General features: G+C 43.0%; 1 protein-coding gene across 2 annotated transcripts; it reads right to left on the bottom strand.

Moving 5' to 3' along the window:
- Nucleotides 1–7,952: 7,952 nt before the first annotated feature.
- Nucleotides 7,953–16,532, bottom strand: mydgf (myeloid-derived growth factor). Of its 2 annotated transcripts, XM_084547760.1 has the most exons (7): nt 16,264–16,532; nt 15,080–15,130; nt 14,933–14,994; nt 14,588–14,669; nt 11,429–11,501; nt 9,346–9,482; nt 7,953–8,173 (listed from the first exon to the last, which is right to left on the bottom strand). In XM_084547760.1, exons 1-6 carry the CDS (start codon nt 16,423–16,425, stop codon nt 9,403–9,405), a joined length of 510 nt encoding a protein of 169 aa, XP_084403886.1. In that variant the 5' UTR covers nt 16,426–16,532; the 3' UTR covers nt 7,953–8,173; nt 9,346–9,402. The 2 variants fall into 2 exon arrangements, with proteins under 2 accessions (XP_084403886.1, XP_084403885.1); XM_084547759.1 differs by having other exon boundaries at nt 7,953–9,482; nt 16,264–16,511.
- Nucleotides 16,533–16,554: the final 22 nt, after the last annotated feature.

Here is a 16,554-nt window from a genome sequence, read left to right as displayed (position 1 = left end):
GGGAAAAGCGGATAAAAGTTTTGGAGACAGAGTAGGAGAGGGAGAGACAAGGGGAAAAGAGACATCAGAGCAGATAAAGTGTTATGTTAATGGAAAAAGTAGGAGGAGATTCATGGAAGAAGAGGAGGAAGCTGTCGGTGTCTCAGGAGTCTTCCTGTTCCTCTTCTGCTTCTTCTCCATTCTGTGAGGCTGCTGGACATCATCCATCACCATGTTTTCTGACAGTGGGGCTCCAGCACCTGGGGAGAAGAAAGGCTTCAAGCCCCACACCCCTCACTTCATCCCGTGGCTGCGCAATAGTTTGAAGCCACACCACAGCAGTGACCTGGGGCTCAATGGACCGTACAAATCCGGCTCAGAGGCCCGCAACAATCTGACCCCACCGGAAAGAGCCAAAGGGATTGGTTTCTTCTCCATCCAGGGAAAGGACCGGACAAAAAAGGGCGAACTCTGGAGTAATGGCGTGGGGATGGCGAGGATGCTGCCAGTGGTGCTGAGGGGACACCACATCCTGCCAGGGAGTCTGGGTAAGCAGAGGGAGGACAGTCCTGCCAGGTGGAACCAGACAAAAGAGCTGGGCACAGACCCCAACACACAGACCAGCCCAGGACATGGGCTGCAGGGCCTGTGCGACAGCTCCTCCGCTGCTCAGGACAACCACAACTTTGTTATAAACCACAACCTGCATCAGTCACAGAATGACAGGACCAGCACCACAGTCAGGAAATATGGGCCACTAGTGGGACCCCCTCCAGTTCCTGCACTGCTCGCTGAGGAGTCAAACTGTAAGGTGCCTGTTGGGATGTGTATGGAGGACAGGAGGGGGAAGGTGTGGGACTACGGCAGTCACACTACCTACCGCAAGAGAGACCTCTATTCATCCAGCTGGCTGGGCTCAGACACTCAGGGACTAATAGACAGGCAGCATGGGTTCAGCTCCAGCTTCAGCTACGTCAATAAACACAGCAGGAACTCCCAGAGTCAGAGAGACCTGACGGTGCTGAGGGAGCCACCTGTGGAGGGTTTCAACGGGCCCCTGAACGGAGTCATATTCTCCACTGAAGCTCCTCACAAAGGCCTGGGCTGTACCACAACTCTGCGAGGCCCCAGGAAACCCAGACCGAGCTCAGAGCGGATCACAATCCTGGGTCAGAACCAGACGTGGGTCCGGCCCAGACCAAACAGTGAAGGGGAGTCACAGAGGAAGGACGCAGGCTGCAGCAAGAAGCTGGTTCAAAACCAGATTAAGCGAGTGGTGGTCAACCTGGAGCAGGTTCTCAAAGCACTGAGGGACGTCCACCAGGAAATGAAAGAGGTAATGTGACGTTTGAAAGGCTCAACATAATAAGTGCTATTTAAAATGCAGCCAAATCACTGCATTTCTTTCCAGGAGTGAAAAATAAAAAATAAAAATGAACCCAGAAATTATTCATCCTCTCAGAATAATTCAGAACATTTCTCTTGTGCAGGAAATGTTCATGCTTTGCCAAAAAATCCTTGAGGGCTTGTGCATTCACAGATAACAAGGAAGACTACAAATGCACGTCCTCAGCAGAATTAAACATGCATTAAAAAAGTCTGCAGCGGGGTTGCATGAATCCAAACTGCAAACTGTTTCTCCAACTCTCCTCTGTCATCCGTCTCAACACAGGCACAGTGCTCAGTTCATGCGTAAATTTTCATAGAGGTGAATGAGACAATAGTTATGCTCCATTTGCCTGATGCATTCAGAGGTTGCTGAGACGATGCTGTGTGACATTAGGCCAAGCCTTCCTCTCCGCAGCCCTGTTTCTAACATCCCCTCTCATCTCTTCCTCCACTCTCCCTTCTTATGGACAGATGCTGCTCCAGGCGCAGCTGGATAGCGTCCGACGCTTTTTATAATCCATTTATGTCTGAGTCTCTCTGCCTTGTATTCTCCCTCATCCAGCAAAAGTGACACGTATTTCTCTACTCGTGGCATTTGATCTGCATCTCCGGGGTCACAGTTAAACATGCTCATCCTCATTGTGAGGTTTTGTGTGACAGTATTAATACAACACTGATGAAAGAGCTTATAGTCTACATGAAACGAGAGGGAAGAAGGAGGGGAGGCGGTGTAATAGAAAATCTTGGATTTTCACAACAGAGACAACAGATCAAAGGAAGATACTAGAGAAGACTTTGGTCACATATTTATTTCAAAGCCTGTTTTATCATTCTGTTGCATGAGCAACGGCCCTCAGTTATATTTAATGTTCAGCCACTGGAGTGAGCCTTTAAAGCATTTTAGAAAGACTATACAAATATTACAGCAGCACTAAAGACTTCTCTATCAGACAAGAGGAGAAAAAAACCTCACCAAAGCATGCTCACCGTGGATATGATAGATATCTTAAGCTGAGGCATTTTGATGGATTAAAAAAAACTGCACTATGACTCAGAACGTCAAGAAAAAACAACGACCATAAAGGTTTAAACAAATCCTAAATGCTTTAGCTCCACAACAAAAGCCTCTCAGCACTCATCAGCACTGTATGCGAGGACCTGAGGGGTCAAAATACATTGTCTTTACTAAACACTCTCGGGAACAGGAGATGAAAACCAGGGTCCCCTACTCTTTTATCAGCTCTGATTCCTGACATTAACAAGCAGCACCTGCCCAGAGTCACTTGACGTGCAAATACATGGTGTTCTACTTCAAAGTAATACGTAATGCCTGGCTCCAAAAGCTACAGCATTTACAAAAAAAAAGATAAATCAGGTCATCCTTTGACATCAGTAAGGATGCTGTTGAACACAGAGAACAAAATAACACTTCAGCCAGCAGGATTTATCTGTGATTTATCATAGCAGGTGGCCAGATAGGTCAACCATTTTCCCTAGCGTAATTTTCTCCAATCTCTCTGGCCTCCGTCCGTCATCCTTTCCTGGGAGATTTAAACATGTTTGCATTAGAGCCATACTTACAGGTTAGAGCTGTACACGTGGTGAAAGTCTTCTGAAACGCTCAAAATTAGAAAAAAACACACAGAGCTGCAGTGCTACAATTATTTTTATTAGAGATGGCTCAAATTGTCCCGATGCCATAGTGGAGCCAGTTCAAATTCAGCCAGGGAACTGTGTGGCACAGTACACTTCTCCACTGCTGTCTGCTGTCAAAGCAAAGAGGAAGACTGCCAGTGGCTAATTATCTGATGAGATGATCAAGTTGAGTTTAATTGAGCAGTTGTAAAGTGTAAGTTGTTAAATTATTAATCAAGGAAAATGCCAACTATTAACCGTGAGTTGCTCACTCATGAGAATTTGCTGTTTTTAGGGTGTTCCATGTACTTCAGTGTTATGACATCATTTGATTTCACAGGCTGAGTCATAGTCAAGTTGGAAGGAAACTGATCTTCCAAATTAAAAGCAGTTTTTAAACAGACTGTTCCTTTTCATTCACCACCATACTACACAACTACCGACCAGACCCTAAACACTGAGGTTTACTCTATTTCTGTCGAAAACATTTGATCAGAATCAGATCAGAATCAGAATATATCTGCTCTTATCTGCTCTTATTCTATATTTTGTGTATAGATAGAGATTTATTTTATTTTATTGTATTTTTATTTTTATTTTCTTTCACTTATTTAAGTTTGTGTGTTTATGTATGAGAGAGTAAAGTTACCGGAGTCAAATTCCCTGTATGTGCACATAATTGGCCATTAAAGCTGATTCTGATTCTGATTCTGATTTTTTTCCCCAGAGTGTCAAGTAGTTTACATGGTTCCTCCTGAGGCAAGGAAGTGAAATATAATGAATTATTCCCTGAAGCCTGAGATGACACTGGAATTTTTAATTTTGTCTGACCAGCAGTCCAGTACCCCCGCACTTACAATCATAGAAACCAAGAAACTAGCAAATATAAATATTTGCAAAGCTGTTGATTTTTGGCATTTCCTCAAAATGACTTTGACAATCAATTTTCAAAACTTTTGCAGTGTCACCTCTAAAGCACTGGTTGGTTCCTGGAAGACTGATAATAAGTGTATTATGGGGGTCAGTGGGAGGTTAATCTGAGCATAATACTGACTGCATTTATCAATTACTGTGTGTATGTTCAAGGTGGTGCAGCAGATTGACTACCTAACCTCGTCCATTGATCTGAATGATGAGGAGCAGCAGGGGGCTGGAGGAGACGGTGCCAAGCCTCCCAGCGACAGCAGCTACAGCTCAGGTTCCAGCTCCAGTGAGGTGACAGTAGGTAGCACCCATCTGAGGCCGCCAGAGCCTGATAACCTGCCAGAAAGCATGGACTCATCTGGCACCCTCAGGAGAGATCTTCATAGCAGGAACCAGTCTCCACAGAATGTCCAGCTGTGCCCAATAAACTCTGGGTTTTTATCAGAGAGGAGTCGAACTCACAACTTCACCTGTAGCCTTGGGTTGACGTCCAGACAAGGTGAGCCGCTGCCACATGCCAATCACCTGCTTTCATCCAACCCACCTCAACCTCAAAACCTCGCCTCCCCTGACCACCCCCTCTCACCTCCAAGAAGCCTCCCTGTTAGGCCTCCCACTCCTGGTCTTTCCCCACTAACAGTAAACCTCCATCACCCCAACAGTCCTGGTTCTCAGCCTCAGTCCCCTGAGGCTTCATCCTCCATCAGGATCAGCCCTGTCTCCCCTCCCTCCCCTCTGTGTCCAAAGCCTTACCCACCCCCTGCCCTTAGCCCTTCTGTCATCATTGAGACCAAAGTCGGATCTTATCAGACCCCACAAAGCGACCTCCCATCTGCCGGTCCACTCTCTCCATCATCCACCCAGCCTCCGTCTGCCGGCTGGCCACCCACAGACTGTGAGACTCAGACTGTGTCCGCCACCGCCACCGCCTCTGCAGCTGCAGCTAAACCACCTACATCACAAGGCCGCAGAGGTCGCAAGCCTCCACCTTACCCCCATCACAGACTGTCTGAACACATAAAGAAAGTAAAAGAGCCCCGCAAAGTTCCTCCATACCCAGAGAAAAGAAGGCTGCTCTCAACCACAGTGTGAGACGATGCAGCAGGAGGGGGAGGCTGATCGAACAAAGCCATATTCACAGCACCAGCCACGAGTCTGTAGAGTGGAGAGTGATTTAAGGCTCGCCAAGTTGAGTCAAGACCAACTTTCCAAGGTAACCGACGCAACTTGGGGTGAGTATGTCAGGAAGAACAGCTTGGTTCTTAACGTCTTTTTCCCGCTCTTTTCTATACGGCTCTCTTGGGTACATACACTGAACATACACAGGGCATAATAACATCTGTTTGGGTTACTGGTCTGGTAACAAGAGCCTCTATACAGATGTTCACTTTGCGCCCAGCTCTTAGACTCCCACAGACTATACAGCTAAAGGGCAAAGGACGAGATCTAATTAGAGAGTAATGTGAGGGAAATTGTAATTATTGCAAAAAGACAAGAGCTAATTCCTTTAGTGGACTTCATCCCGTGCAGGCAGATACAACCACTCACATATATCAGCGTTGTCTGGGGTAGATAATTGCTGTCAGAGTCATGATGGCGTAACGAGAGGTAGACACAGCTCAGACCACTTTGACTCAGCAGTGGGAAAAGCAGATGTGGGGGAAGGGAGGCCACAAGAAAAGGTCTCATAGTGTGAGAAACTTAGCAATGAGAAGTGAACAGGCCGAGTGGCTCTGGACTGGGTGGGTCACCTGCCCAGCGCCAGGGTGCGCATCAGGGGAGACAAGGGGCAGCTGGCCCTTCGTTGTACCCTTCACGGAGCCCCTGGTGTTACAAAAATTCCATCTCCTCTGCTGCCTCTGGCCTGACCGACCCGGCCGCAATCTCCATCTGTTCCCCTCCAAATGTCATGAGATGCAAAGTGAGAGAAATAGGGGGCAGGTGCGTGAGAAAGGAACGAGAGAACAAACAAAGAGCCGAATGCCAGCCACATTGATTACATAAATACAAGAGGGAAAATCGATAGCTCATTTATTTAGGTCATCTGACATGGTTTGTTCTGAAATGTTACTTTTGTTTATTTCAATGTGGGTTTTTTTAAACGCTGGAGCTATTCCTATTATCAGCAGATCGAATGACAAGGCAGAGACTGAATGACGGTTGTGCTGTTTAGATATCTGCATTTCTTTCGCAACAAAAAAACCCAAATCCTAAAAAGTTGTTAACAAATATGCAGTTTCAATTGTGCAGATGTCGATTTTACTCACATGGGAGTAAGTGCAGGATTAAAACACATTTGGCGCTCTGGAGAGGACTGGAGAGTGTCGTCAGAATGACTGTCAATGAGACTCAAAATTACAGAGCTCAAGGTCATTTAGGAAGATTCCATTTTGTGAGGTTTCAGTGTATTTTTTAAACAAATTTTTAAACCCATTTGGTTAATATCTTTATCATTTTTTGAACGTGTAGCATATATTTATATTAGCAAAGAAAGAAAACTGTAGACGATCACAATCAAGACGCTACTGCTGTGTTATAGGCTGTACTTAGTCACTACAGATATAAACATTATGATGCTAACAATTGCAACACTAAACTGCTGCTCTTCAGCAGGCACCCTGATGACTTCAGTGTGTTTAGTGTTTGTCACTTACCACCGGAGCCGAAAGTACAGCTGAAGCTGATGTCAATAGTTCTGCAGGTATTTAATGAAACACAAAACTGAAACAAAAAGCCCCTCTATGCTCTGCTTTTTAAACTGGAAATTATTCTTAAAAAACAAGGAAAAATGGCCTTCAGTTGCAACCAAACATAGAACCACTAATGAGGGGTCAGAAGGCCACATGGATGAGGACAACAGTGGATCAGCCAGCTATAAGCTGGTAGCAAATGTTTCTCATCAATGCTCTTTAATACATGCCAGTGTAATCTAGGGCAGTTCTTGGCAGGATAGTGTGTATATATAGTTTCCTGATGGTTGTACAGTGAAGGGAAAAGTTGAAAGTAAACATCTCTGTGAGTGCCAGCTTGTAAACAGTGGTGATATGTGTTCAGGCTTTGGATGACAGCAACAAGGCAGCTCTGAGTCCCACAGACTGCGTGAACTGAAGGTAAACAAAGAGCTATTGTGCTACAGAGGCGTATTACTCAATGGGACAACCGTCTGGAGAACAAAGTATCAAAAAAAATCCTGCAAAGGCCACAGAACTTGAAATCACAGTCTAAAATAGTCACGGTATAAGATGCTTTTAATTACAAGAAAGGGGACTCTGTGGGAGTTTGTTTGCACAGCTTGTCCTGATCTTGTTGAAGCTCCGCGCTGCCGAGGTGTTGCTACACAAGAGATTTTCTCCACAGATGTTTCATAGTCATTGCTACATTTTCCATGAAAACACACCTGAACAGTGCGGTTGCAGTTTAGACACGGAGTTCATGCATCAAACAAACTGATGCCAATTTGAGGACAATCTAGATGACTGTTTTTCTCTTGGCTCAACATAAGATGAATAAATCCCTCTGGACTCTATATCTCCATAAGCCCACAAAGATCAGCGCTCTATACATTCCCATATGCGGCACTGGATTTAGTCGATCCTCCCTGCAAAGCCTCGGAAATTAAGAAGACACAATGGAAGCTCTTTATCTTGCGGAAACATTTATCCGAGGACAATATATGTTAATTGAGTACGCTCACAGAATGCATGTTTTATAATGCTTGTTTTAATATAAAGTTTGAAGGAAGTGGCTCATTTCTATGCAGCCTAAACACTGTGCCGAAGTCAGAAATATATATTAGTGCTCGAACTAATATTACGGTTATTTTGGTCAGATGGGATGGGGCATAAAAATGCTACCCACAATGTTCGCAGCAGCTCGGCTCCAACAGTGCTCAGAATATTTAATGCCTCGACGCTGCCACTCAAATTTCTCCTCTCTTTTCATGTTTACCCTTTAATAAGACCGTGGGAGGTTCAATCAGATCATGACTGACGTTACGAGACAAAAACACTGACTTATCTCCAGAGTAGTGACAACATGTCTTTATTGAAACACCCATCACATTTCGTCATCAATCAGAACAATGGTAGAAAAAGGTAAACATGTACAAAATAAGTAACATCGTGTGTGTGTTTGTTTGGTTTTCTGTCTGGTCAGGATCTGGATGTGATTATTTCCAGGAGGACCCTCCACGGTGACAAAGGGGGAAACGTTACTGCTGAGCATTTCCTCAAATCCAGAGGATCACCTCCAGACAGATGAGAGAAGAGAAAAGGTACAAATATCACAAGTAATGCAACCCCAGAATAAAATCAAAAGAATCCTCAAATCTGAAAAGAATCCCCAGAATTCATCCTCTGGACACTTGTGTGGATCAATGTGAGGCAGATGAAGGCAGCCAGTAATAATGAAGCCCCTCTGAAACCTGCACAGCGATGCACACATGTGGCACTGAAAAGATGAAAGGGTTCAAGAAGGAATATGCCCTGGCATCTCTTCGCCTTATGCGCTATCATCCAAATGTCTGTGCGTGCCTTATATTTCAGGGTTAACAATGTAACTGCGGAGTCGGAAAGTAGCGAGTTAAAAACAAAGATAAGATTTGAATCCTCTGCTCCGTCACCTGCTACACGTGTCGAATTACAATGATCAGGATTTAGGGAATCTACAATGATGTCGTCACATAGTGAAATCTTCGATGCATCCTGTAGGCCTAGACCTTTCCCTTAGTATCATGTTATGATGCTGCTATCTACCCTATTAAACATACAGCTTCAGGCCCAAAAACAAGCTCAGAACAAACAACAAAAATCTATGATTGTGATTGATGGGGGATCAAATGCAGAGCTTAAAGTTATCTAGAAGAGATAAAAAAAAAAAGAGAGAGAGACAAAGGCGCTTCTCTCTACGGCATCTCGGATCAGAACAAGACTGAGGAAATTATGCTTGTTTATGTGTGCGATGACGATATTGAGGATTACTCACTTTCCTCTCTGGATTACACAAGACAGATAAATCCCTCCCTAGTCTAAATATGTTATATACACTCGACACCAATCCTCTATACATTCACATACATCCCCGGTGGATCAGAACAGAATTATTCCCTGTAAATCTTATAGGTTCAGAAACTAAGAAACAATTATGGAAGCACTTTATCTTCAGCCAGAAATTTAACTAGGACAAAAATCCCGATACGCAGCTGATGTCTCGCTGTTTTTTTTTTTTTTTTTTTTTTTATCCCAGGCAGCATAAATCCACTATGGTCAGAAAATACCAGATAATTAATGCACTGACTCACAAGCTGCTCTTGAGGCAATGTTAGTATCATCCTACTTCATTTTATAATATTTTTTTTGTCACTCAGAAAGAAATCCATCCTTCATCGACCACTGAGCTGAAACACGACTCAGAGCTCACCGGGGTGCTCTGATTGGTTGAAACGTGACCAAAGAGCCGAGTCAGACTTCTGACCAATTACAGCTCATCATGACGTGTTCGTCCAATGATGGTCAGTTTGGAGAGTTGAGCGCTGAACTTTCCATCGTTGTGGGTCACTAGAGGACAAAGGGGAGAGAAAATTATTGCCAGAGACACATTACGACCACAAAAGCATGCAAAGCACCCAAAACCAGCATCATTTCAGCGCAGACCTGCTGAGCCAGCAGTTTTAGACCTGTGGGTCAACGTGCACTGTATACTGGCAAGAAAAGTAGCATCAGCAGATTAGACATGTAGATTTTGGTGTGCTCTATCCACAGGTATAGTTGTAGCAATTATGCCATTTGTCACAGCTAGAGGCAATGAGTGTAACATCACTTGTTAAACCTGCTGTTTGTGTTTTACATACACAAACAAACAAAAAAATCACTACAGCAGATTTTCTGCTGAATTAGACTTTTCTGCGGTCCTGGAGGAAAGGCTGGTGGGTCCTAAACATTTTTCTTTAATCAAGGATTTAGGATTAACAATGTGAGTTGACTATATTGGCCTTAGCTTTTCAACATAAATCAAGAGGTTATCACATAGAATTCTCAATGTTTAAGGAATAGTGCAACATTTTGTAAGATTATTTCCTTTCTTTCTGAGGATGAAAAGAAGAGCACTGCAGTCAGAATGTGGCTAGCCTAGCTTAGCATAAGAATTAAAGTCAAGTGGAAACAGCTAGCCTCCCCTAGACTACCATTTCCTCTAATGCTTAAAGGCTCATTTAGAGTACTGCGGAAGTAGCCTACGTCGGTACGAGCCATTTATACTTGTGCGCTTGTCAGCCTGGCTCGCTCTGTAACAACATCACCCAAACGCTACTCTGTGCTGTATCTTTTTTGCCAGTCGGGTTAACTTTTGTTTCTATTTCCTGCTTCACTTTCAACAATGGCAACTGACACTTTCGCCGAAAGTCCTCTATGTGTTCCATCTTCATTGATCCAAAACAATCAAACAAGCAGCAGGAAATACTAAAACAAAACACACTACTACCAAGTGGACCAATCACAGCTCTTGCAGTCTGTGTCGCTGCGTGCACGTCAGCTACAGCACTAGGGTCTGCGTACTGTTTGTGTATGCTCTGCGCTGTCGCCATAGTTTCTGCATCGATCAGTCTCAAAAATCTAAGCTGCCTATAAGGGCTGTGAACACACAAAGCCAGCGGTCAGCTGTTTACCACGTTCAATGAGTGATTGCGCATTACCACTAGTCAGATCCCTGTCACCCACAAGCTGAGATCTCTGACTGACTGTTTGCATCATCAAGTCCTGCTCATAAACGGATTAATAAGAACATAACTAATACACAAATTCTGATCTAATTGTTTTGTACTTTTGCTGCCAATTAGCTGGCTTTTATGAATCATGAAGTGGAAGTGTAACACTTGTTGCATTCAGGTAGCACAAATCACTCTACCTGCAGGTGGTTCCATTTATCTGTAGGGCTTAACTGCAGTTATTTTACTTTCCTGTAGGTGGTGCAGTTTAGTGACATTGTGACTGAACAGCGCCCCCTTGAGGAGACTCTAACCTTGAATATAACATTTTCAGCCTGTTTCCAGGCAAGTGATTGATTAAAAAAAAGAAAATTAATTTACATATTGTTCTACTGTTAAGCAGTCTGTCCTTAAAAATAATGACTGCAAATATTTCCCCGTGATGGGATGATGCTTAAGTCTGTAATAGTTGCGGGGTTTGGAGCCGGTAAGCCTTTGTACTTTAGAGTCTAATCTGTTGAAAATTACAGTTACAGTAAATTGCTGGTCGGCGTGACTAGTCAAATCCTGCTAATCACAGTCTGGAACTGAAGCCGTGGAGGAGATTTGTGCAGAAACTGAATAACAACAAATAATGCTACAGGGACAAATGACAACCCACTCACAGCTGGAGCATATGCTTTAGAGGAAAATCAGCAGGGAACTTGCAACGTGATGGGGGGAGGGAGGCAGTGTGACAGAGATTGATGTGACAAGCAGAGGGAGTTGATTGAACATTTGGAAACACAATCAATTTCTCACCTGTTGACTCTCCTATGGTAAATTCCTCCGGCCTCAAAGGCGTGTCACTCTTTCCCGCTGCTGCTGTCTGCGACTGGAAACGCACGTAGCAGCCATGATGAAGTGGAGGAGGAGGAGGAGGAGAAGGTGGAGAACGGGAGGAAGAGAGAAAAAGAAACAATGAAAAAGGAGAGAAAAATAAACCAGGATGAGAGGGGACAAAGACGACAATGTTTTTTTCTTTTTGCAACAGACGGGCCGGGGGAAGTGGGAAGATGTGACGGCAAGGTCAAGGAGATGCTGAGTGGGAGTGGCAGGTGCGTTTGTTAGTGTATGCAAGGTTATTTTTGTCCCGTCATTTAGTAGTTATTTTCTGTGTGTTTGTGTTTTGCTTGCAGGGCACGAAGCCAGAGCAGGAGGAGGAAACATGTGCTCGCACTAATGACAGAGTGTCAAGACTGTCCTTGCTGGGGGAAGGAGGCGTGTCAAGGTGTGCTTCACTTCACAAACGACCACATCTGACACGGCAGGCCTCGGCAAAGCGACTGAGATCAGACATTAACCTTCCATTACACATTATCTGTGACATGATTTTTAGTTCGACTTCAGGAGCAAATAAAGTTTTTACATGACTATTGTCGTCTCTGCTGGTTTTAGTTTGTCAAAGTTGGTATCAGCTTCAGTGTAGCTTAAGCCATCACTACAAGACAATGGATCGAAAAATGCACAGAGACATTGGGAGCACATCCTAGGTTTCCATGGAGACCTAAGGATCAGTGAAGGGGATGTGCAGTAAAACACGAGGAAGGTCTACAGTGCAAGTGACAGTGCATTTTATTCAATTATAGTCTTGACTGTATTGTCGGGAACATTCAGTCTCTCAGGTGAGGATGTGAGGTGACGATTAAACTGAAGTAGTCAGAACTCTGAACCATCAAGCTAGAAATATCCTGTGGAAGGAACTTTAGTTTCCCACCAGTTATGGAACTGACACCTCTGGTTGAGGAGAATTTCTTATTATTTATTTAGTGACTTCAGAACGACTGTCATCTCTGTATCCAAATGACAATTGTGCCGTACTATAGCACTGAAAGAAAAGAAATAGTCGACAGAAAATGAATGTGAAACAGTTTTGATAGCTGACTTGCAATACAATATCTGGTGCCAGCTCCTGACATTTTCTCCTCTTCTCTCTTTACATCATTGTTACATAAATCATATCTTTTTGGTTTGGAGCTGCCAGTCAGACAAAACAAGAAATTTCTCGATGTGCACTTAGCCTTTAGGAAATAGAGGTGGGAATCTTTTCACCGTTTTCAGACATTTCTATAAAAGTCTATAAAAGTCCTTCTTAAATGTCTAGCTTGAAGACACCAGAGCTCATGTGACTTTAAAGCTCCAGCGTGGAGCTTTTGACTCCCTCTTCTGGCATTGACAGTAATTACACAAACACTGTCCATGTGACAGATTCCTACCATCTACAGTCCCTTCTCTATTTCCAGCGCTCTCCAAGGCCAGCAGCCAACTAAAGTTAGAAAACAGTCAAACGTGGTTAGCTACTCTGTTGCTCAAGTGGTCGTTGACGTTGTTGGATGTCTAAAAAAAAAAAACTAACTGGTGAAAGAAACATACAGTTGATTGCTGCGCCACAGCGTCATTGAGGCATTGATTAAAGTTGAAGCCAGCTCAGCTCTGACATATAGCGCATCACACCCATCACTTAATAAAGTGTTGACCGTAACATTGTCGCTTCACACTGCCAGCTTGAACTGAAAATGAACTGCAGTCTGTTTTAACAATTAGTGTAAAGACAGCATTACTCAGAACACAGGCCTTCTTTTTTTACCTGAAGCATCAGAAACTTTTCTTGGGCTCTTTCTGGTTTTTATTCAATTCTTCAGGATCACCAGAGACAGTATATTCATAGAACCCTAGTTACATTCATGACCCTCGTTTCTCTCTCAAAGGCTCCGCCATGCTCCCAGTTGCTGTTGACTACTGCGTTGCTCTGTCGTCAGCTCTGCTAAACAATTATTACTGTCTGGTGTAAAACGCATCGCAACTTGTACGAATATGTCTCCACAGACAGCAGATAAAAACCTGCCATATAAAAGAGATATACGTGGTGCTGATTTGCTTAATCAGCATTGTGAAGTCGTCTGGTAATGGCCTCAGTGCAACAGACCAGACAGTATGGCTTTAACTCTCATCCATACAGAAATGTTAGATGCACTTAATAAACGTGCAAATCGTGCAAATCCAGGAGGGAGGCCCAATCTTATTAACATAATTTGTCACAGAAGACAGCTGTTTCTGTCTAACACCAGTTACGTGGTCTAGCACAATTAAAAAGCTGTCAGGCTGAGACGTCTGCCTCAACTTTTATCCCTGAGTCTGATGAAAAATGTATTGCAGTGTTGCTTGTGTGTAGACTGACGGTTTATTATATGCAGGATGCACAAAAATGTCCATCAACAGTGGTTTGGCTCGGTTTTCTGACATTTGTGCAGATACTTGAAAATTATTTTGGACTCTGGAGTGAAAAGCTTTAATCTCGTCGTTGACAGGATGCCTGAGACAGCGAGGCAACACCAAGCAGAAACTCTTTGCTACGGTTCGCTTTTGTTAGGCACTAACGTCCTGTGAGCAGGTTGCTGTCCAACACGAGCAGCATTCAAACTAATCACTCAGCAGGAGAAACGCCTGAGGAGGTTTTGTGATGTGTTGCACCAACACTATTATAATCTACACCGTGCAGTTTGGGGTGCAATTTGGCTTCCAACAAATTATAACACTGAGGAATACAAGTGTGCAATTTCTTCTTGTTCTTTTTTTTTTATGAGCTACATACTTATTGAATTACTTCAGTTAGAAAGACCTGCAATGAAAGTAGGATTTAAAGTTTGAGTCATCATAACTTTGACTTCCTCTAATTAAAATGAGAGGCAAAGATATAAGAGATCCATTTCTATCCAGCTATGTCGTATAAGGTACCTTAATTCCTGAATTGGATGGCTGGTTGCCATTATTGAGCTTATTATATTGAACTCAGAAGGAATAAAATCCATCTGGCTGCTGGCTGGCAAGCTGGGCATCCTGATGAGGACCAGTGGACAGCTTAAAAGCAAATTCAAGCAAACAGGACAACTGAAAGCTAAATTAATGTTTCTTTATACTTACATATGCATTGGCATATTCAATTTTGGTTCCCTTCAGCTCGGCTTTGAACTGGGTGAAAAACAGGTATGATTTCCCCTGAGGTCTGGCACAAATGAAAGAAAAACGTTTGTCATCAAGATTATGTCATTTGCATACATTAATTAAGTCACACATGAGTACGTTTAAACCACCATGTTAGAAGCATTTCTCGTTCCGTCTCTTCCAGTCATGAATGACTAAAATCAATAAGGTGACTCAGTGGAGACACAGATGGGACGCATTTGCAACCATGACACACTTAAAATCAGGGTCACCGAGCTGAAGAAGCTGAAACCATTTCTGTATCATATTGTGTTTGTGTCTCACCTCCACACTGAGCAGGAAAACAGTCTGTCGTCATCGCTCAGGCCCACACTCATCAGCCATTGCTGTTTTGCAGAGAAGCAGAGGAATATTTTAGCACGAAACCTCCTGTAATCAATAATGAATAACATGAGAGGTAGAGACGCTCACCTCATTGGTTCCCCCTTGTGAGGCATAAGTGAATGAGCATTCATAGTCCTTCTGCAATAAGACAGTAAACCAGTAAGTACATAGGCAGAGCAGTTGATCAGTTTCTTTAACATGCTATTAACAAGTTCCACTAATCTACTAAATATTTCTGTCAAACAGGCCTTCATGAAATGAGTCATTGATCAAGCAACAAAAACAAACAACTTCACAAAGATTAACTTCCTGTATGTTATATCATCATAAATTCAATGCTGTTAACAATGGATAAGCACTGTGATCCTTATTCACGGTGCATATCACTGTGAATAAGGATTATCATATGATGATCATATTTTCAGGTTATTGAAATTTCTTGTATCCAAAGTATTATTTTGATGATAAGAAATTTTACTTCACAATAAAAAACTTTAGTCTTATGCACACAAGGCATACAAGTAACACCAGGTAGATTATTTCTTAAACTTAAACAATTTTGCAGGCATTTAACCAGTATCATAAAAATAACCTTTTTAATGATTTTCAGCCATAGTGCGACACCTGCTCAGAGCCACCACTAACGTTATCAGTAACAACTATTCTTTTCCTGGTTTGGCAAGTCAAAAGGTCCCCAAAAAAGGCTTGTGTGTTTGCTATTATTTTGGATATTTTGTTAACCTGTTAACACCTAACAAAGAAAATGAAATATAATATTTAAAAAGTAGTTAGTTTCATTATTTAGTATTAATATATCGGTTAAAACGTATTTTTAACAATAGTGAAAGCATTTGATTCATTGACAGTGTTGTCCAATCAGTGGAGCCGTTGTGGCGCTCTGACAGCGACGTGTCAGCCGCTCACAGGCTGTGTCGTCATCAATCTGCGACTACAGCTGACCAGCGGAATGTAGTTTTTTCGCTTAAGTCGTTCAAAGATGTAAAATATGCTCCAATTTAACGAATATAAACAGCCATTCAACACAGAAAACATGGGTTTATATGTATTTGTGTCATTATTGTATCAATTACTGACTAATCAGTGACAATAGAACGAATTATATAGCCTAGACAGTGAATTAAACTTCATTCAAATTTATAGAGATTAGGAAATGTTTAGATTTTGCATAAGGGCTGCGTTGAATTCGGGTAGTGTTTTAAAACTCAAGCTAATTATGCAAAATGAGGTGGCTATTAAATGCAGTCACTTACAATTCCCTGCGTGAAAGTGTGCACCACTCCTCCAGGTTTAACGTTGAACTCTACCGTCTTCGTCCCATCAGGAGACGCATGAGCCGGGACAGATGCCGAGATCAGCGCTAATACCAGCAGAGGCACCAAATTGACGACACTGAAGTTACTCTGTTTGGCCATCTCTTCCTCCTCTAATGTCTGCTGGTGTGTGTAGCTCTGAGCTGCAACCCGGTTACCAGCTGTCCCGTCGACTGTGGATGTCGTCACACTCTGCGCCTCGTACGAGACCAAAGTAAAATAAAAACAAAC

The sequence above is a fragment of the Chelon labrosus genome (genome assembly GCF_963514085.1).
Source record: "Chelon labrosus genome assembly, chromosome: 7".
NCBI lineage: Eukaryota > Metazoa > Chordata > Actinopteri > Mugiliformes > Mugilidae > Chelon > Chelon labrosus.
This window is presented reverse-complemented; position numbering and strand designations above follow the sequence as displayed.

What these genes read in the sequence shown, in the direction of transcription:
- mydgf (XM_084547760.1), bottom strand. Translation starts at nt 16,425, where the DNA reads ATGGCCAAACAGAGTAACTTCAGTGTCGTCAATTTGGTGCCTCTGCTG. An exon ending in TTTTCCTGCTCAGTGTGGAG is followed by an intron (nt 14,670 to 14,932) that starts GTGAGACACAAA and finishes CATTTGTGCCAG; the next exon opens with ACCTCAGGGGAAATCATACC. An exon ending in TTGAATATGCCAATGCATAT is followed by an intron (nt 11,502 to 14,587) that starts GTAAGTATAAAG and finishes GTGCGTTTCCAG; the next exon opens with TCGCAGACAGCAGCAGCGGG.